Source organism: Triturus cristatus, chromosome 6 (genome assembly GCF_964204655.1).
Source record: "Triturus cristatus chromosome 6, aTriCri1.1, whole genome shotgun sequence".
Classification (NCBI taxonomy): Eukaryota; Metazoa; Chordata; class Amphibia; order Caudata; family Salamandridae; genus Triturus; species Triturus cristatus.
In genome coordinates, this window is record NC_140589.1 from 636,084,168 (window position 1) to 636,103,208 (window position 19,041).

At 42.5% G+C, this 19,041-nt stretch overlaps 1 protein-coding gene across 1 annotated transcript in view; it reads left to right on the forward strand.

The window, feature by feature from the left end:
- The window catches only part of NDUFAF4 (NADH:ubiquinone oxidoreductase complex assembly factor 4), a 38,847-nt gene extending 20,541 nt beyond the window's left edge, over window positions 1-18,306 (forward strand). Inside the window, exon 3 of the mRNA XM_085611128.1 lies at window positions 17,998-18,306. Within this exon, the coding sequence (XP_085467254.1) occupies window positions 17,998-18,297 (300 nt within the window). The 3' untranslated portion in view covers window positions 18,298-18,306. The remainder of the gene's footprint in view (window positions 1-17,997) is intronic.
- Window positions 18,307-19,041: the final 735 nt, after the last annotated feature.

The window sequence follows — 19,041 nt, forward strand, 5'->3', positions numbered from 1 at the left end:
GTTACCTTTAACATACACAACCTCCTTAGGACATGACCATTTAGAAGCACCCTTTTTTGTTTTGTCACCAACATAAACTCTTACCAACATGCCAGACTTGAATAGTCGACCATGTTTGTGAATGCAGGTGTATGGTCAAAGACATAAGAATTTTTGACACACTCTCACTTCTTCATGATCTACATTGCATTTGTGTGCTCTGTCCATCCAGGCAGGCACAGCTACAGTGCAAGGTACCCTTCCCTTGAGCAAACTGAAAGGGGTTTCTTTAGTGACTGAATGCGGAGTGGTTCTGTAACACCTCTTTAACCTGTTGTTTATGATGCAAACCACTCTTACCTGCAAGTTTGTATGCTCTCAACTAGCACTCTGTTAAACCTCTCAACTAAACCATTTCCCCTGGGATGGTACACAGTAGGCTTCATGCCCCACACAGATAAAAAAAACTCTCAAATTCCGCAGAGATAAATTGAGGACCATTGTCAAACTATTTCAGCGGGACAACTCTCCCTTCTAAAAATGTCCTCACAAAAAGCTATTACAACACTGGTCTTTACCTCCTTTACAAATGTTACCTCAGGCCATTTTGAAAAATAGTCAGTCATAACAATGGCAAATCTGTCACTTGTGCCAAGGGTCTCAAAGGGACCACAGATATCAATGGCAAGTTTTTCCCAGGGTGATTTGGGTAAAGGTAATGGATCAATGGTGGTCTCTTGGGTGGTATGGGATTTATCACTGACCGCGCAAGCAGTACAATCGTGTACAAATCTTTTGATTTGAGTGTCCATACTTGGCCATCAGAAATCCTCCCTAATGCGCCTTTTCATGGCTGACATGCCACAGTGACCCTCTTGCATAATTTTTAATAACCTTTCTCTTAAACTTTGGGGTACAACAAGCCAACACCCCCTCCTTACAAAGTTGTTAACAATGGCAAATTCCGACCAAATAAGTTTGAAAGGCCCTAAAGATTCAGGATATAATTTCCACCCTTGAACATGTGTAAGAGCGTCAATGAGATTTTTTTTATGGTGATATCTTCTTTTGCAGCAGACATCCACTCCTTTTCAGAAATTGCACCACACACATCAATAATATCAGCAATCATCCATTCATCATCATCAGTGGATTGCGTACTTTCCATAGGAATCTGGACAAACAGTCAGCATTGACATTTTTCACACCAGGCACATACTTAATATCAAAAGAAAATTCTTGTAAGTGAAAAAGCCATTTGGCTATCCTGGGAGTGGCTTTTCCTGCTCCCCCCCCCATACGTAATGTGACTCTAATACCACACACAAATATTCGAAAGTGTTGGAACACCCCACCAGCAAACCAACGCTTCTTTTTCAACTGTAGAATAGGTATGTTCAGCTCCCTTTATCGTGCAAGAGGCAAATGCTACAACTCTTTCCTTGCCATCATGCACTTGAATCAAAACAGCACCAAGACCATGGTTACTAGCATCGGTAGAAATTATGGTTATATCACCTGGATTGAATGGTTTTCAACAAACAGCTCTTGCTATGGCTTTCTTTATATCATCAAAAGTTACCTGACACTCATTTGACCTCACAAAATTTGCGCCTTTCTTCATGAGACCTTTTAAACTTTGAACTTTATCAGAGAATTGACTGACAAATTTGGAGTAGTACTCCACAAGACCGAAGAAGGATCTGAGGTGGTCTTTATCAGTAGGAGGAGGTGCTTTTTTGATGGCATCAATTAAACTGATCTTTGGTTTGACACCATCCTTGGTAAGAGTGTGGCCCAAATATTCTACCTCTGACACACAAAATCTACATTTTTCAAGGCCATTGGTGAGCCCCGCATCAGCTAATTTACTCAAATCATTTTCTAAAATGGTATCATGTTGTGCAACATCACGCCCCCAAATCAATAAATCGTCTTGAAATACCAAAGTGTTCTCTACACCAGACAAAACTTTTTGCATCACTCTCTGGAAGACGGCGGATGCCGAAGCAAGTCCAATTGGCATGCAAATGAATTGATTCGCTCCCTCAGGTGTGATAAATAAGTAAGATGTCTACTTCCCTTGTTTAAAAGAACCTGATGGAATGCGCGGGATAAGTCTAGAATGGTAAAGTATGCACCTCCTTCCACGCTGGCCAACTTTTCATTGATTCTGGGGAGAGGATGGTGATCGATCCATATACACTCATTTAAGTCTCTCAAATCAATGCACATCCTGATCTTACCGTTTTTTTTTTTTTTTAGCCAAAATGACCGGAATTAACCACTCTGACGCCTCAATTGGTTCAATCACTCCCTCATTACACAGTCTCTGTAGTTCTTCTCTCAACCTTTGTCTTAAAACCAGTGGTACATTTCATACTTTGTGTACTTTGGGCACAACATTGTCTTTTAAAATAATGTGGTGTTTAAATCTTTTCAAACATCCTAGTGAACTTTTAAAAAGATTAGTAAATTTGGTGACCCATTTGTTGTTAGACGAAGCTATATTTAAAACTTGTTCAGGATGATTTGGATCTAAAACAATGTCTAAACCACGTTGTTCCTTTCATCCAAGAAACTATTTTCCTTTTTCTACTATATAAAGCTTGGCCAAAGTTTTCCTGTCCTTAAAACAAATGTGAGTCAAAACATACCTAGAACAGGAAGTCTATTACCACAACAACCTTCTGGTGTGACGTCTGTAGATTGTAACCCACATTTTCCTAAGTGGCTTTATCTATTATGGAGAACATGAATCTGCCCACATATGAACTTCTGTACCATTGATCTCAACCAGACATTTGGGAGGACGGTAGCTATCCTTGGACCCATCACAATTACAAACTTGTGAAGAATCAATCATTAATAACTCTACCTCATTGTTTTCACTTTCACAAGAAAAATACTAAATTAATGGTATTCTTATCAACCAGAAAATTAGGGATACCCTTGCATAATCTCGAAAAATGCCCGAATTTCTTGCATCTGTAACATCTGCTTCTGACCGCACAGCAATGGCTTGCATCAGCAGTGTGCTTTGGACTTCCACATCTAAAACAATATTTGGATCTAACTTTAGACTGATCTCACTTTTTCTCGACAAGTTTAGGATGAACCAGTCTATTAGCTTGCTTGCTAGAATTGTTTATGCTGTGTATTCACTCATCATGAACCTCTTTATTGGTAGAATTACTACCTAATTATTTTACATATCTGGAGGTGTTTTCCATTCTTCTGGCTATCGCAATAGTTTTTCTATAGTGGGGTCTTGATGCCTAGAAGTTTCTCTTGGATCTTTACACTATACATTCTATTGATCATTGGATCTCTGAGTTCATCTCTCAAATCTTTAAATTTACGATTAACAGCAAACTTCCGTAATTGGCTGCATATTGTTCAATAGATTCACTATGGAGTTGAGCTCGCAAAAATAATTTGTTTACTAGTTTTCTTGCCAAACTTTTCTTCAAGTGCCTTTAACGCTATCTCATAAACATCTATGTCATTATCCCCACTTTCGCTAGCTTGTTTTGTGACATTTGTAATCTTATTAACCCCTGGTAAGGTTTTTAATACATTTCATCCTTCTTGACCCAATGAATGTTTAAGTACGGCTAATTTTCTTTTTGCAATATAGACATCCCCACCAATGGCATCAAGGTAGGTTTCAAATGCTTCTTTCCTGTCTTCCCACAGTAAACTTGGTTGCCCAAGGCTTTGTAAAAATGGCGGAGGTGCAAAAATCGATTGAGAAGTCATAGTGAGAAAATAGGATGATAAGTAAGATGTACTGGCTAAAAACAAATCATTATAATATACTGTGTACAGTGCAATAATTAAGGTTCAAATGAAGGTGAGTGTGTCACCGTTGATATGGATTGACACATAAGGTAAACGTCTGCTGACGAGCTCCAATGCCGAAGAAATGAATTCACATCAATATAAATAGCGTAGCAAACGTCTGTAAGCACACTGATCATCTGTTATGAATGAAAGCTGATAACGAATGCAAGTCACATTGCAGGCATACACGCGCCTGATTGTAAGAAAATTTCCGATCGGATCAAATCCGATTTTGCTCACAGTACAATGGAATGTATAGGGAATAATCCCAAAGCAAGATGGCGGCACGCATGCGTAGTGCATGATCACGTAGAAAACCTCTTGCGTCCGGAGAGCAAGGAACACTGATCATGAGGAAGGCTCGAGCGGAATGGCGCGAGCAAACACAGTGCGAGTACTGCGCGAAGGCAGCAGTTGGCGGTTGCCCCACAGGTACAGTCCCAAATATCCCCAAAATTAAAGTAACGACACTCCTTGTATGTAGGTCTTTGACATAGCCTGTAGAGTAAGTGGCTATGGGCAGCGAAATGGATTCAAGGACCGTAGATTTGTTTTCTTCCATTCCTTTCTAGTAGATGTAGGAGAGAAAAAAAATGTTTGTTCCTTCCACACGGATAGGATCCTTACTGGGTTGTTTATCCCACGCTAGTCGGCAATTTTGTAAAGACGAGTTCCACAGAGTCTTGTAAGAAGAAGAAGTTTATTGAAGAGGAAAACAGCCCTTGATGGTCTGCTCTCTGCTCCCGGTTTAACAGCTCTCAACACTTTCCAGAACCCCCATCACAAACTGGGAGACAGTTGCCTAGGAGCAAGGAGCATTCCACAAGAAATGTATACACAAGAATACTGCAGGAAATATCAATAGATATAACACACTATTTTCAATAAATAATCACATTAAGATCCATACAGCTGTTTCAAAACATTACGTCATGTAAGGTAATTTCCGCTTCCTTGTCTTGATAAGATTTTTCACATCCAAATCTTGTTTCATCCTCTTTGGACTTTTTCAAGGTTCTGGAGTATGCACACATCCATTATTAAATCGGTAAATTAGCTGGCAGCATTTGCCCGTGAAAGTCATCACTATGTCAAACATCTCGCAGTTTTATTCAATGTGAAAAGTTAATGTGAAGCAAAACACCATGTCAACGGGAACCAAATAGTCGTATGTTTGCATCTCTTTCCTAAAGTACATCTTGTTTTTACTTAAAAATAAAACATAATAAACTTTGGCCCTATAAGTCTCGCTGATTGACATTCTGTGGACCCTCTACAACAAAAAACTAAATGATCAGTGGCTATTTCTAATACTTCAGTAATATTTTTGTCATCTTTTCAGAAATAAACATATGAGGCATACTTTCTCCCATCAGTTTTGATAATCTAAGATTTATTTAAATAATTTTGTGCTCTTGGATAGACCCTGTTCACACAAGTTTAAGCAGAAACCGATTTACAGTTGTAACGCCAGTGCCAAGAGCAGAATTTTGGAATCCAAGCGGAGGTGATTGCAGCAATTCTTAATATCATTCCTTTGCCTGAAAACCTTTCATATCCAGCATAGGGTTTAGAGTTCGGCAGGCAGGGTACTTATCGCAGATAAGAGTTGGGAGATAAGTGGGGTTGGAAACAGTTACTGTGGTATTCGGTGATAACATCACACATAAAAGAAAATAAAACCTACGTTATCTCTGCCTAAAGCCGCTAGAAAATGTATTTGTAAATGCCTATTTTGAAAGTAATCCAATTTATAAAACAATGGTAACCACAGGCCAATGGGTATTATGAGTAATTATATAGAGCCCAGCTACCACTACAATCACTCATTCACTGTGTACATACATTTGATCCTATACAATGCTCTGCTGCCTTGCACATGTCTGTCTCCCGCTTTACATTTTTTTTAGATTTATTTATATATATATATATATATATCTCTCTCGCATGGATCTCCGCATGATCCATTTGAAAAGCCCTTGCTCTGGTAATATTCACTGACCCAGTGATCCAATCTTGAGAGGATATGTTATATCAAACTTGAATTAGCTTTGGTAAAGAAAAAAACGCCAGGGAATTGCCGGAAAATGCTTAAAGAATGGCTCGAATTGTATCAGATCAATGCACTTGTTGTAAAGGGCACCATCCAAAGTAACTTGAAAGTGTGTCTGCCGTTTATGATGGAACAAAGGTCAGGTGCTAGATGTAGAAATTGTGGAAAGACTAGTCTTGTAGTTTAATAGCCTACTTGCATTTCTGATATTTCTCTTTTCATCAACACTTTCTAATGGAAAGTGAAGAAGAAGACCAAGAAAGTTTCTATTTTGACTCTATTTCGGTAGGTATATAACTGCGAGCAGACAAGTCATCATGAGCTGCAGTCATTAATTAATAAATTTTTAGTGCTGCACCCCAATGTAAATTAAGGCATTATATGCATACTCCTGTTGCTGTAGAGGCCATGCATTCGATGCACATTATATTTACTTCTTGCTTTGTAACTCCCGGTTTCAAATATATCAACGACTTGGTATAGTGGTCTCAACTGCAGTGCAACAAACTACACTGCTTGCTTTTCTAGGATCTACCAAACGAATAACCAATAGATCACAAAGAAATCCTTTGTAGGCGAACAATGCAAAGAACATATCTCTTAGCTGATTTATTGGCCAACCAGATTTAGATATTGAGTTCAGTTGTGTTTAGTCCTTTACTAGACTGGCATATTTATCTATAGTAACGTATACCAGTATATCTTTCTGACTTTAATGATATTATTTAGAGCTTCCCGAATCCATGTTAATTTGTTAAACTTGATCATAGTAGGGACAGCAGTGTGACACTGATCTACATCGCTGCCAGTTCTTGTTAGCTGATGCTGCTATACATCTAGAATTTCCTCTTGTAAGACAAGAACTCTGTTGCATCCCTTAGCAGGCCCCCTCACCACCCCCCATCCTTTAAAAAGAAAAATCAAGAGTACAGTCTTTATAACTACCAAAGGTAACTTCTGGTGGTCAGCCTGCTACCAGTGCATCTGTTAGATTCGAAGCATTAGAGATTCTCTGTTACCTATTTGCATTATTATCGCCACTGGAAAGTTGCAATCTGTCAGTGCTTATTTTGACATCAGTAGACAGTCAGTCACTCACTCACTCAAAATCATCATGAGGAAAAGCATTAGTGTGATTTCTCCCATGTGTTTTTATTTAAATGTAATACTGTGCATAGCCATTTCTGCCACCACCTCATTTGTGCTGAGAAAACGTGGCATTCTCTGGCAAAGAAAATTGCTATAGTGGGTTACAGTGTTCTGCTGGGAGTGCTAATAAAAGCGCAATTCTCTTCTGAAACTCACTTTAAAAAAATACTTTCATACAAAGCCAAACAAAATGGCTGCAGAACCATAAATCCAACAATGGGTTAATTCCTATAATTTATCCTTTGCATGATGGTATTGTCTACAAAAGCACCGCTTACCGAAAGCAATTCCCATACACCCAGCACTGACAGGAAACCAAGGTCAGACCTAAATTAAGCAGATTTAACAGTGCTCCTTAAAAGCAAATGTCGTGTCCAACCCACGCTCCAGTCCACCCTAGAGAATGTAAAGTTACAAAACCATGTTTGTTACTTTGTAGCTGTTGTTTCTGTGTTGCTTATGTAACTGTTCTAAATAAAACAGCACAAGCACTCCCATGTAATTGTAATTCAAATTACTATGTTGGTATAAAGTTAGTGAATTTCAGTTGATTCAGTGTGTGTGAGGGGAAAAATAATGAGGGGTGATATCACTGCAGTACTGTGAATGCGTTTCTTCGTCCGCACATCTTTTCAGTAAAGCTGGGGTTCAGGAGGGACGCGGAGTAGAGGGAGGAAACAACCCCTCAGGTTTATGGTCCTATTCGTGCTTCATTATCCATGTGTATTTGCAGAAAAAAAAACTGAGCATCTGCATCAATGTGCTCACCGCAGTCTGTGAGGAAGAGCTATGCCAAGATCCTGATACATTCATGTCAATATTTACTGCACATTTCTATGTTGCTAGGCAACATTTCACAAAAATGGCTCAGCCTTGTTTGAATGTCACTGCTACTGATATGCCTGGAATATCTATGATAAGTCAAAAATAGAACTTAATGTGTTTGAACTATGTGGGGGTGTGGCCTGGCAAAATGACTTGACCGGATATGATCCTATGCCTGTTAATCCTGCACAGTCTGATGACTAGAGCAACCATAAACCCCAGGACAGGCATTGACAAGTGACTGTAAGTTTAAGGTCTTTATTTTACATCTGCTATTTTGTCCTGGGAGACTGTAGCTAAGCTGTAACTTTGGACTATTATCCTGTGCTTTCAACATGGCACCTAAAGGTGAATGGGTTGGGATATGCGGCCCTTGCTGCATGAAACCAAGGAGAGAGCTGGCAGGAGGATGCTGGAGGTAGCATCTGGTGGCAAATTGAAGTATTGGATGTAGAAGACCTGGCGGCAAGAGGAAACCGCTGAATGCGGTGCAGACAACGCACAGGAAGAATGCAAGTGGTGGCCAAAGAGGCCCTACAGGGACTACTGTTTGAAACTTGGCCGGAGGCCAAGAGTACTCCATGTGCCCACCAATCCATGATAGCAGTGGGAAAAGGTGGAATCAATGTAGTGACAGGCAGCACCAGTGTATAGGTGAAGTTTGTGGGAGGACACCCCACCCTCCCCCCGAGCTAAGAGGGGTCTTGAGGAAAGCAGTAATGCTTGCATTCCCTGAGAAGAGCACTAGAGGCACTAGATAATAAACTGCCTAGAATTAAACTGGGGACCTGATGAAAGAAGGGTGCCCAATGAGTTGTGCTGCTGACATTGGGGCAGGGCTAGATCCTCCATTATGAAGTGGTATGAATTTAGGGGGCAACTAGGTATTGCTGAAATGTGAGTGGTGAAACATCAGCTCTACAAGGTAGCTTGCGATATTGTTTTTTTTTTTTTACCCAACTTCTCTTTCAAACCTTGCCACTGGGAACACCCAGTGCAGTCTAAGTGTCTTCTGAACATAATTCTTTACTGGAACTGTTCACTACTGATCAGAGGAGAGAGACTTTGCTCCTAGGAGAGTCTGATACTGGTTGCATAGGTCTTGCAGGCTCACCCATCTGAAGGCTATTAGTCCAAAAAATGTTACAGGGATGGGAAGCGGATACTTAATAGTGCAGTCGCAGTACCATGTAGTATTCCAGCGTGAAGCATCAGGCATCCCCATATGTCTTTAAAATGGGTTTGAAAGGGTTGGGGTGTAGTAGTTTTAAACTAAGCCCAGGGAGGGAGGGAGTTATAGTTCATGTGTGATATAAACAATGAGTTAGACTGAGATGTGAATGCAACGCCGTCATGGGTCCAGTGGGTTGAAGGGCAAGGGAATGTCTCGGGGTGACTGAAACATGGTTGTGAACACTTATAAGTAGTTGACATGGAGAGGCAGAGGCATGGGGATCAGAGTACAAAGATATAAAATATTTTCATACCTCTGCAGACGTGACATCAACCTGCATGCATACAGGAAACACATTTTACAGGGGCAGATTGGGGCCAACCTAGCAAAGAACTGAAAAGAGCAGTTAATCCACACCACCTTTTTCATCGCATGTAAGAGATGTACTCCTATGGACCAGACTAAAATTTTCCTTAATGTCACAGAGAAGTAGTATTGAGCAGGAGGACAGACATGTAATAGCAGGGACGACATTTGATAGGGTCCTCATTGTGAAATACTACAGAACAACTAACATATTTAGAGCAGTGGGGGATGTTGCCTTAAAAGACTGGTTAATATACACACACACCAAATAAGTGGGCGACTAAAATTATGTCTGGCACAATACACTGGATAGATCTAGCCCACCATTACATGGGTTCAACTTTGATCAGTCATTGAATGCTTTGCTAAATGGACCTTGGATGGGCGAACGGAGGATGTCTGGGGGCCGCAGGCACCTAGGGGAATCGGAATGCACACGCTACTCCCCGATGCATGACCTCCTCTAGAAGTTGGGTATGATCTTACCTTCATAACACGTACATGGACATAACATGCGCAACATTTGAGGCACACCATATCTGATCATAACCAAGTGTTGATATATTTCCGATGAAGACATCTTATTACCCAACATGTGGCTATTGCAATCAGAAGAATTAAAAGATGCAGCGTAGTAAAGTGACAATAGATAAACCAGTACTTTAGTGACAACACAAATGCATTAGAAGATACGTTAGTGGAGTGGGATGTCTTCAAGGCTCATCCGAAGGGCTTGTGTATTAAATTCATGGACCGGACACTTGTAGAGACGGTCACCAAACTGGAAGCATATTACGGAACCCTGGAGGCAGAGGTGATAACTAAACCAGATGTACGGTCAATCCTAAAAATAAAAGAACTGAAATAGTGCAGCTGTGGATAGGCTGATAAAATTTGACTATAAACCGTATATAGCTAGGCGTCCCGCTGAAAGTGACAGAACGTTTCAACTTGTGGGACAGATCTACGCTCTTAAAACCTGTAAGCCCCGTACCTGCTCTTAAAAAGAAAGATGGTTTGATCATTGGTTCACAATTAGAAATTAGCAAGGTCATTAGGGACTACAGTAAGTTATAAAAACACATCTGGCAGTAGAAAGCAAGCCCCCAGACCCAGCTTATTGACGCATCAGGCACAGGTACAGTAACGGAAGAGCAAAGGGGAGGTATTAGTAGAAGAAATTGTGTGTGCTATCAAGGAATTGGAACCAGGCAAGTCCTGCAGAATTTATTCAAACATAGAAATATCCTAGTGGCTACACTTCTGACAATGTATGAAATGAAACGTCCAGGCAAAAAAGGGAAACTTTCCCCATACAAGTGCAGAAACTATAATAGTTGCCATGCCCAATCCAGGTTGAGGCTCACGGAAGGTGTCCATATACAGGCCGTTATCCATGGCAAATATGTACTATAAGGACCTAGGCAAAATATTGCACGTGTAGTTTCTGATGTAGTACACCAAGACCAAGGAAGATTTGTGGCATACAGGAACATGGCACATAACATAAGGAGGCTCTTATAGGTTATGGGGAATGGCCACTGGAGGTACAAAGGCCAGTGGTGGCCTCAAGTGATATGGAAAAGGCTTTTGATTTGATAGATCAGAGTTACTTGTTTTTGATGCTGCACAACAGCGGCCTACGGCCTGGGATCATTGCTTGGAGCAAGCTATTACATGCGTCACCAAAAGAGTCTGGACTGGTAGAGTCATTTCCAATGCCTTTGTGATCCAGTGGTGTACATGGCTTGGTCCCCCTCTGTCACTGTTGCTCTTTGTTTTAGCGATGGAGCCTCTTGACGCAACACTTAGAAGGGTAAATGTAAACAGAAGAATTAAAATAAGCAGTTTTGTGTCCCTATACGCAAAAAATATTTTGTTCTATTGGGAAATTCTACCCATCGGGGAAGCAGAGGATGAGGGTAGGTGCGACGATCAGATCGTACTCAGAAACCTTTAGCACGACTGAGCGCTGCACCTCTGCCACACCCTAGGGAGTACTTTTATCACTAGTTGGAGGTTGAAAAGCGAACATCAAAAAGTGGGTACCTCTCAAAGGGCACCAGTTTTGACACATTTGTGGGGCAGGAAGATTCAGTCACTATTCCTGTCTTAACGAAGCTTCACGGATCCTCCTGACCACTAGGGGAGCGAAACATGTTGACGGACTAGAGTTAGACCCTAAAGAGGGCACTCACATTAGACTACCAGGATAGTTTTTGACTTCATTGGTAGCATTTACATATACAGGTTTTTAATCTGACAAGGCAGTCCAGTTATTAAAAGCAGTTGGTGGACTCCCTGACCAGTTTTAATCCACATCATTACACATGAGGTACCACCCCACCTAGACTCAACCTTGCATTCACAGAGATTGTGGTGGTTGTTTGAAGAGGGCTCATACACCCCTCAACCAAAAACCCAATTTCTAACTGTGACCGATTCCGAAGGTAAAACCTTAGATCTGGCGAAGGCAGTAGATCCTTCCCAGTGTTGAAGTTACCTCAGTGGCTATGAAATTGAGTTTTGTCTTGCTCTGAGCATTTGACGCAAACTGCTTAATCGAGAGCTTGGCGATGTACCTGGCTTTGATTGACCCATGTTGGCTTCAGCCATAGACCTTGACCATCTGGAGGACTTTGACATCTGAAAATGAGACTTATTCAGAAGGTAAAACCTTTGCCCAGGGCAACATGACTTCTGTATCTATTGGAGGCGTGACTTGGCAAACCAACATGGTGGTCGTTCTTGGCTAGAGCTCAGTGCCACTGTAGTCAGTGAGAGCTACCTGCTGACCACATCGGTGAACAGCAGTGAAGAGAATAAGGCCTGCAGGCTGTGACCTCAGCTGAAATTCGAGGTGAGATGGGGAGACTTCCCTGGCGCCTGTGGCCGACGCACTCAGTTTCCCACTTCTTTTCTCCCCCCCCCGCAGGAGCATTAGAGCGACAACACCTGCAGACCCCACTGCTGGTGCAGACATCTACCTGCTGAGAGGAGAAGGACAATGAGACGACAAGAACAGTCCACTTGGCCACGTCGGCAAACAGCCGCAAGGAGGCTGAAGCCTACTGGCCAGGACCCCAACTGAGAGCCAGAGGGGGGGGGGGCTTGCCCAGCGACCTGCGGCCCTAGTCCATTGTTCCCTCCCTCCTAGCCTCTTGGTTATAATATAATATAATACAATTGCAACTCATCTCTCAACCTTCTAGTTTTCAGTTTTACACCATAGTAGTTCTGTATCTTCTCTTGGGAAGACTAGCCTCAGAAACAATCTTCCTACTGTGTCAGCCTCGACCATACAGGAAAGACTTGATTTATTTTCAGGCGTGACCTAGAGACAGTTTGGGCTGTCTCGCCAGGCTGTTGCAACAAAAAAAAAAATCATAATTACTTACGTATATGCATGCAAAGAGGGACTTTGGATCTGCCCTCTTTGTCCATTGGTCTGTTCAACTGTTATTCATATTTTGCTTCTAAAGCATATAGCATGGGGCAATGATTGTGCCCACTTCCACCATTCGCTCTCTTGCCCTATGACTGACCGCATTATCTCCTGATCAGTTATGCATATCTGCCTAAAAAGAAGCACGCTTCGGTATCTGAGCTAGTGGGCCAATATATGACTTTTTCTTTACGTTCTTTATTCTATTATTCGATTATATAATATTTTTAAAAAAAAGTAAATATTTATACCTAGCAAAAGGGTTGCCAAATTTAGGTGATAGCATGTGTCAGACCTCTATTTGGAGGCCACAGTATAAACAGGTGCTTCTTGACTACAACCATGGTGGCTGAGATAGTTTGCCACATTGTTATATGGTCCCTACTACTATGGCTCGGCAAACTGGGTCAAGCATAAACCTTTCCACACTTGCCTGTCAGTGTAGTGAGGGCGAGTAGTCACAGGCTTCTCAGGGAGGTAGTGTGAGGCACAAGAGCTTATAATTTAATAGCCAAACCAACAGACACAATAAGGTATTGCCCGGCTCAGTGTTCGCTTTCAAATGAAAGACAATACTTTAATCACAGAACGTTACTAAATTATATATATTCCAAAATATGGTTCCATTACAGGGTAGTATACCTCATCGGGATCTCGTGAAAATCAGATATCCCTATTTTGCCCACTTCCTCCCCTCTTATCTATCTTACCAAAGAATTGGATATAGACTAGGCATAGATAACAAGTGAATACCCCAAAGACTGGCCCATAGGTCGTCCCAGTTTTCTTTTGGCCCAGCAAGTCTGTGCTGAAAAGGATTGCATTAGCAGTAAAAGATTCCCTCTGTTTGCTTTGGTGCAAGCCAGTGCGATTGTTGTCTTCACAGACAGTTTTCCCCCTTCACAGTAATGGGCATGGTGAAGCATGCCCAATGGCTTGTCAAAAAAGTGACCTTCCTGTCTACATAGGCAGGTGTTCGTCCTCAGCAGTTGAGTACCTTGGGGCGAGTCAGAAGGACAATAGTCTTTGGGTGCTGTGTCCAATGCAGACGGATGCTTGCCCTCGCAGTTGTGGTCCTGGAGGACGATGCAGCTACTTCTCTTGTGTCAGCACCTTTGCTAGCAGCGGTACCGCTTGACCCTCAGGGTTGATGGCGGGAACGGCAGGTAACACAGTGACAACTTGCTGAATACTTCTGTATGCAGCTTATGGTTAGAGCTGCAACAGGAGACCAGGGGACCCTGCAGACTTCATGTCACGATCGGCTTTGTTGTCTCTCAACAATTAGCTACGTTTGGATTCCCAACAGTCTGAGTGTTAGACTTGGGGGTCTCTAGTTGGCACAGGTATGCACTTGTGACAAATAGGGACCTCCTCCTCTAGTCAGGGTAAAGGGGTACACTCCCAAAATAACCCCTGCTCACCCCCTTGGTAGCTTGGCACGAGCAGACAGGCTTATCTCCGAGGCAGTGTGTAAAGCATTTGTGAACACATACAGTAACCAAGTGACAACACTACAAATGGACACCACACAGGTTTTATATTAAAATTAAGTATTCTTTATATAGATTTACCACAAGACCATTAAACGACAAAAACACACAATACTGTTACTTAGATGGTAGAATTTTGCTTAGTTCTCTTAAGTTCTTAAATGCGACACTTTAAGTCAATGTACCTTTTAGATGCGACACGATTCTCCGATGTTGCGAGAAGACTCGATGCGATGTTGCAGCGGCGACACTCCTTTACGCGATGCGACGACAGCAGCTCCGACGGAGGCACGCTTTTCTTGATGCGGTGCAATGCGACAACTACGATGGCTGCCATGGCGACACGCTTCTTCCACGATGCGAGACTCTTCTCTTGATGCAGTGCAATGCGTCAACTACGATGGCTGCGATGGCGACACGCTTCTTCAGCATTGCGAGACACTTCCTGGATGGTGCGAGACGCTTCCGCTCGATGCGATGCTGCAGCGGTGACACACTTTACGAGATGCGACGACAACAGCTCCGACGGCGGCACGCTTCTCCTTCTTGAATCGCGCTTCCAGCTCCTTGCGACACGCAGTCCCTCAGAAGGCCCAACAACAGCAGCAGGCACTTCCAAAGAATTCTGGGGAGCTGGGGGGTGAAGTCTGTTGTTCCTGAGACTTCAACAGGAGGCAAGCTCTTTTCCAAGCCCTTGGAGATCCTTCACAAGTTGAGCAAAAGTACACACAAAGTTCCTTTCTCCTCTCTGTGGCAGTAAGGCAACCACTGCAGGCCAGTCCCCCAGTTTCAGGGATAGTTTCCTCCTCCGCTTCTTCTGGTTCCTCCCTCAGCAGAGGTTCTTCTTGTTTACCCAAAGTGATCTAAGTTCTTGGGATCAGGGTCCCAATATTTATACCCAGAAATCCTTTGTCCTCTGAAGGCAGAGGGGCCTTTGCCCAGTCCAAACCAGTTCCTGAGCACTCTGTTTACCAAACTTCTCCTTTCCTTTCACAGTGCAGGGCAAAAACATTAGACGCCCCACAGGAGGTGGAGCCAGCGTTGTGGAAGGCAAGTACAGCACTGGAGCACTTTGTTGACAGGATTCCTTCTCTTCATTCACTGTGCAGGGCAGAGACATCAGCCGCTCCCCAGGAGGTGGAGCCAGCATTGAGGAAGGCAGGCACAGCCCTATTCAGGTGCAGCTCCTCCCACCCATCTGGATGTAGATCTCTCTATTCACCACTGGGACACCTCACCCTGTCTCCTGGAATTCCCCAGCCCTGTCACTCAAACGCCAGACCAAGGAATACACACAGCCTAGCAGAGGCAGGTTTGAATGGTTAGGCAAGAAAATGCCTACTTTCTAAAAGTGGCATTTTCAAACACAGAATGTTAAAACCAACTTTTACTAAAAGATGTATTTTATCATCCTGAGTTTATGCATACTAAATTCGAATTTCTACCATGTTCTCTGAGTCAGTTAGGATTATAAAATGTAATAACCAAACTGCCCATTCTGGCCTATGGAGAACAGATAGCCTTGCAATAGTGAAAAACGAAAATGGCTGTAATTCACTATTGGAACATGCCACACACACCAGGGCATGTCCTACCTTATCCTTACAATGCACCCTGCCCTTGGGCCTACCATAGGGGTGTCTGATATGAAGAAAAGGGAAGGTTTAGGGACTGGCAAGTGGGTGCACTTGCCCAGTCAGCATGACAGTACCAGACTGCATGCAGGCTCTGCAATGGCAGACCTTAGACACATGTTTACAGGCTGCTTCTGTGGGTGGCACAACCAGTGCTGCAAGCCCACCAGCAGTATTTGGATTACCAGCCCTGGGCACTCCTGGTGCACTGTACTAGGGTCTGACAAGTAAACCAAACCAACCAATCATGGAATCGCAAATTATACATGAATTTACAATAGGGAGCACTTGCACTGTGGCACTGGACAGCAGTGGCACAGTGCCCTGAGCAGCTAACACCAACAAAAATACATGAGGCACAACGACAAAATGGAAGGGAGACTCACGCCAATGTGCCAGGTCTAACACTGGGAATATACTGGGCTTTTCCTCCTGGACAGTCTCTTCTTCTGCTGAGCCAGGCACTCTCCTTCTCGTCCTGAGCAGGCAGGCAAGCATGCTTCTAGGCACTTAGACAGACCATCTACTTCAAAAACAAGTTGCAGACTTAAGGTGATGTCCTTTCTCTTCTGGGAGGCAGGCTGTGATGCCCCAGCTGTGGTCTTGCATCAGTCCTCCGAATGCTCTGGGAAGCTCTCCCTTCCTTAATCATGAAGGACTTGCAACTGGAAACAAGTAGGGTAGTTTGGATCCCACTTCAATGCATATTTTCCAGAAAGGTGATGTTGCACCACTAACTCAAGCTTCCGAACTGATAGGACTTTGGTTTACTGGCTGCTTTCCATTCACAAGCTTGGTTGAAAGTGTTGGTTTTCAAAGCAGGTAGCAATCGGACTGCTCCTAGCATGAGAATCCAAAATATGGGCACAGTGACGTGTATGTTCTCTGCACCTGCCTGCCACACCTTTCTGAAAGAATAATCTGAGGCATACAAATGGCAGGCCCTGCCACAAAACTTTCTCACCGCAAACATGATAAACTAAAGTCCCACCTAGCCTCACTACCATCTACACAAATGGTAGTGCTTCTCGGAAACAACGAATCAACAGCCTTTTGCTTCTGACTTTCTCACGGAATTTCAAAAGGTAGGTCTTTCTCCATTCTCCTCACTTGAGTGCCTGGGTCACCACCCTGCAGTTACTGGAATGCAGGCAATTCACTTTCATTGTCTGCAGAAGCTATCTTCACGCTTCATCTTGTACCATGCTAAACCAAGGGCATCCGAAATGTATCCCACTGGTTCCCATAATCTGACTCCTGCAAAACAGTCTTACTTATATATGTGCTTATATATGTGCTAAATGCGCATAGCACATACACACACTCGATACACACAAGGTAAGTCAGCTACAGAAGGGTAAGTAGATCTTGCTGTCACTGACCCAGACCAAAAAGTTCTCACTATAAATCTTATCCTCACTCTTGCCTTTCATTAAGTTTTTGATATTAGCTCACATATTCTCTAATGATGAAGGCCTGCTTATTGATTTTCATTGGTTTGATTAGTGAAAGAATCAATTTCAATATGCCTAACATTTCATAATGAGAGGTAATTGTGAATCCTTTCACAAAAAGACATGCACTTTGTGTGCTCTAACTCTTCTCTGACTACCTCTATGCAGTGGTGTTGAACAAATCTTTAAGCAAGCACGTTTTATGGAAACCGTAATGTTGATGATAAGACTTTTACTATAGCTGTTGAAGGTTAAAGTTAAAATGCTGTTTTCAGTGGAGCATCTTGTAGTATTTGTGCAGAATTGCCTCCAAGTGCCTGACATGATTCAGTGTACCCAACATCGATTGGAGTACTGATGGATGTTTTGTTCTTGTACAACTTGCGCTGTTTACAATGTTCATGTGGACCTTCTGGCTCAGGTGTAGCTTCTGAATCAAGCTGGTCTTATACATGTTCCATTTAATTAAGTTACTAATTTCAGCACATGCAAAGTGGGTGGAATTTATTGACTGACTGTTTTGACAGTATCTTTTACTTTGAATGTTAACATATGTTAATGATCTTAATCTCTCTCTAGGCAAGAAAAGACGTCATCAGTAATCAAAAGGAGGAGCGCAGACTTCCAAAGCAGACATTCAAGCACGACAATTTTTCCATTCTAGCTATTGAGAATATTCCAAAAGGAAAGCTGTCTATAATAGAAGCACTAACAGTCCTCGGCAATCATAAGCGTCAGCCTGAGACATGGACTGCTGAGAAGATAGCGGAGGAGTACAGCCTGGAACTGAAAGATACCAAATCGCTCCTGGAATTCTTTATCCCTTTTGATGTCAAAATCATTCCTCCGACAGACGCAAAACAAATAAAATCTACATAAAAAGGCCAACCTTTGCACTGTTTGTGAGGCCAACTTTACCTTTAAGGCTCAAGTACTTGCTGCATGAATCACTGGGACTGGATTTTGCCACTCTTATTTATTTTGTATGTATTGAAATGTGATGCAGATAGGTACATGGTGTCCAGCATGGTCCTAGAAATATTTATATCGATTGGCCATAGTATCCACACTATGGTGGTAGGCTGAGTAAGAGGATACTTTTCAATTCTATATTATTAAAATGCTATGAAAATACTCTTACCTTACGTTGTAATTGGTTTGGTATGCTGTCTCCATTTCACAGTTTCATAAGGTTACTGGACAGGGGCTGCATAACAAAATATGCCAATGCACTCTGATAATAGGCAGGTTGAGGGAGTGTTTTTTGCACAAATGAGGGACACCTTGGCTTACAAACCAAATCTTCTCAGAGGCAAATACAGATTAGCCAATCACCAAAGAAATTGAATTGAAAATTTGTATAACAGGCGAGTAGTTAAAGATTTTGTTTTTAAATTCCTTCCTAAATTCCAAACAAAGGTATGGATCACGATGCTGTTTCACAAAACCTAGTCAAAAGTCCACCCAAGTCAAGCCATTTAGCTATTCTATGACATCCACTGGACAAACCGGTATTTTGGCCGAGCAGCTTCTGAAGTGTTTTCAAATGTGCGCAAGCTAAAATGAAGCATTCGCTTCTGGGGTCCCACAGTCAGCCTGGAGGTTGGTGTCGCAGACCTGTCT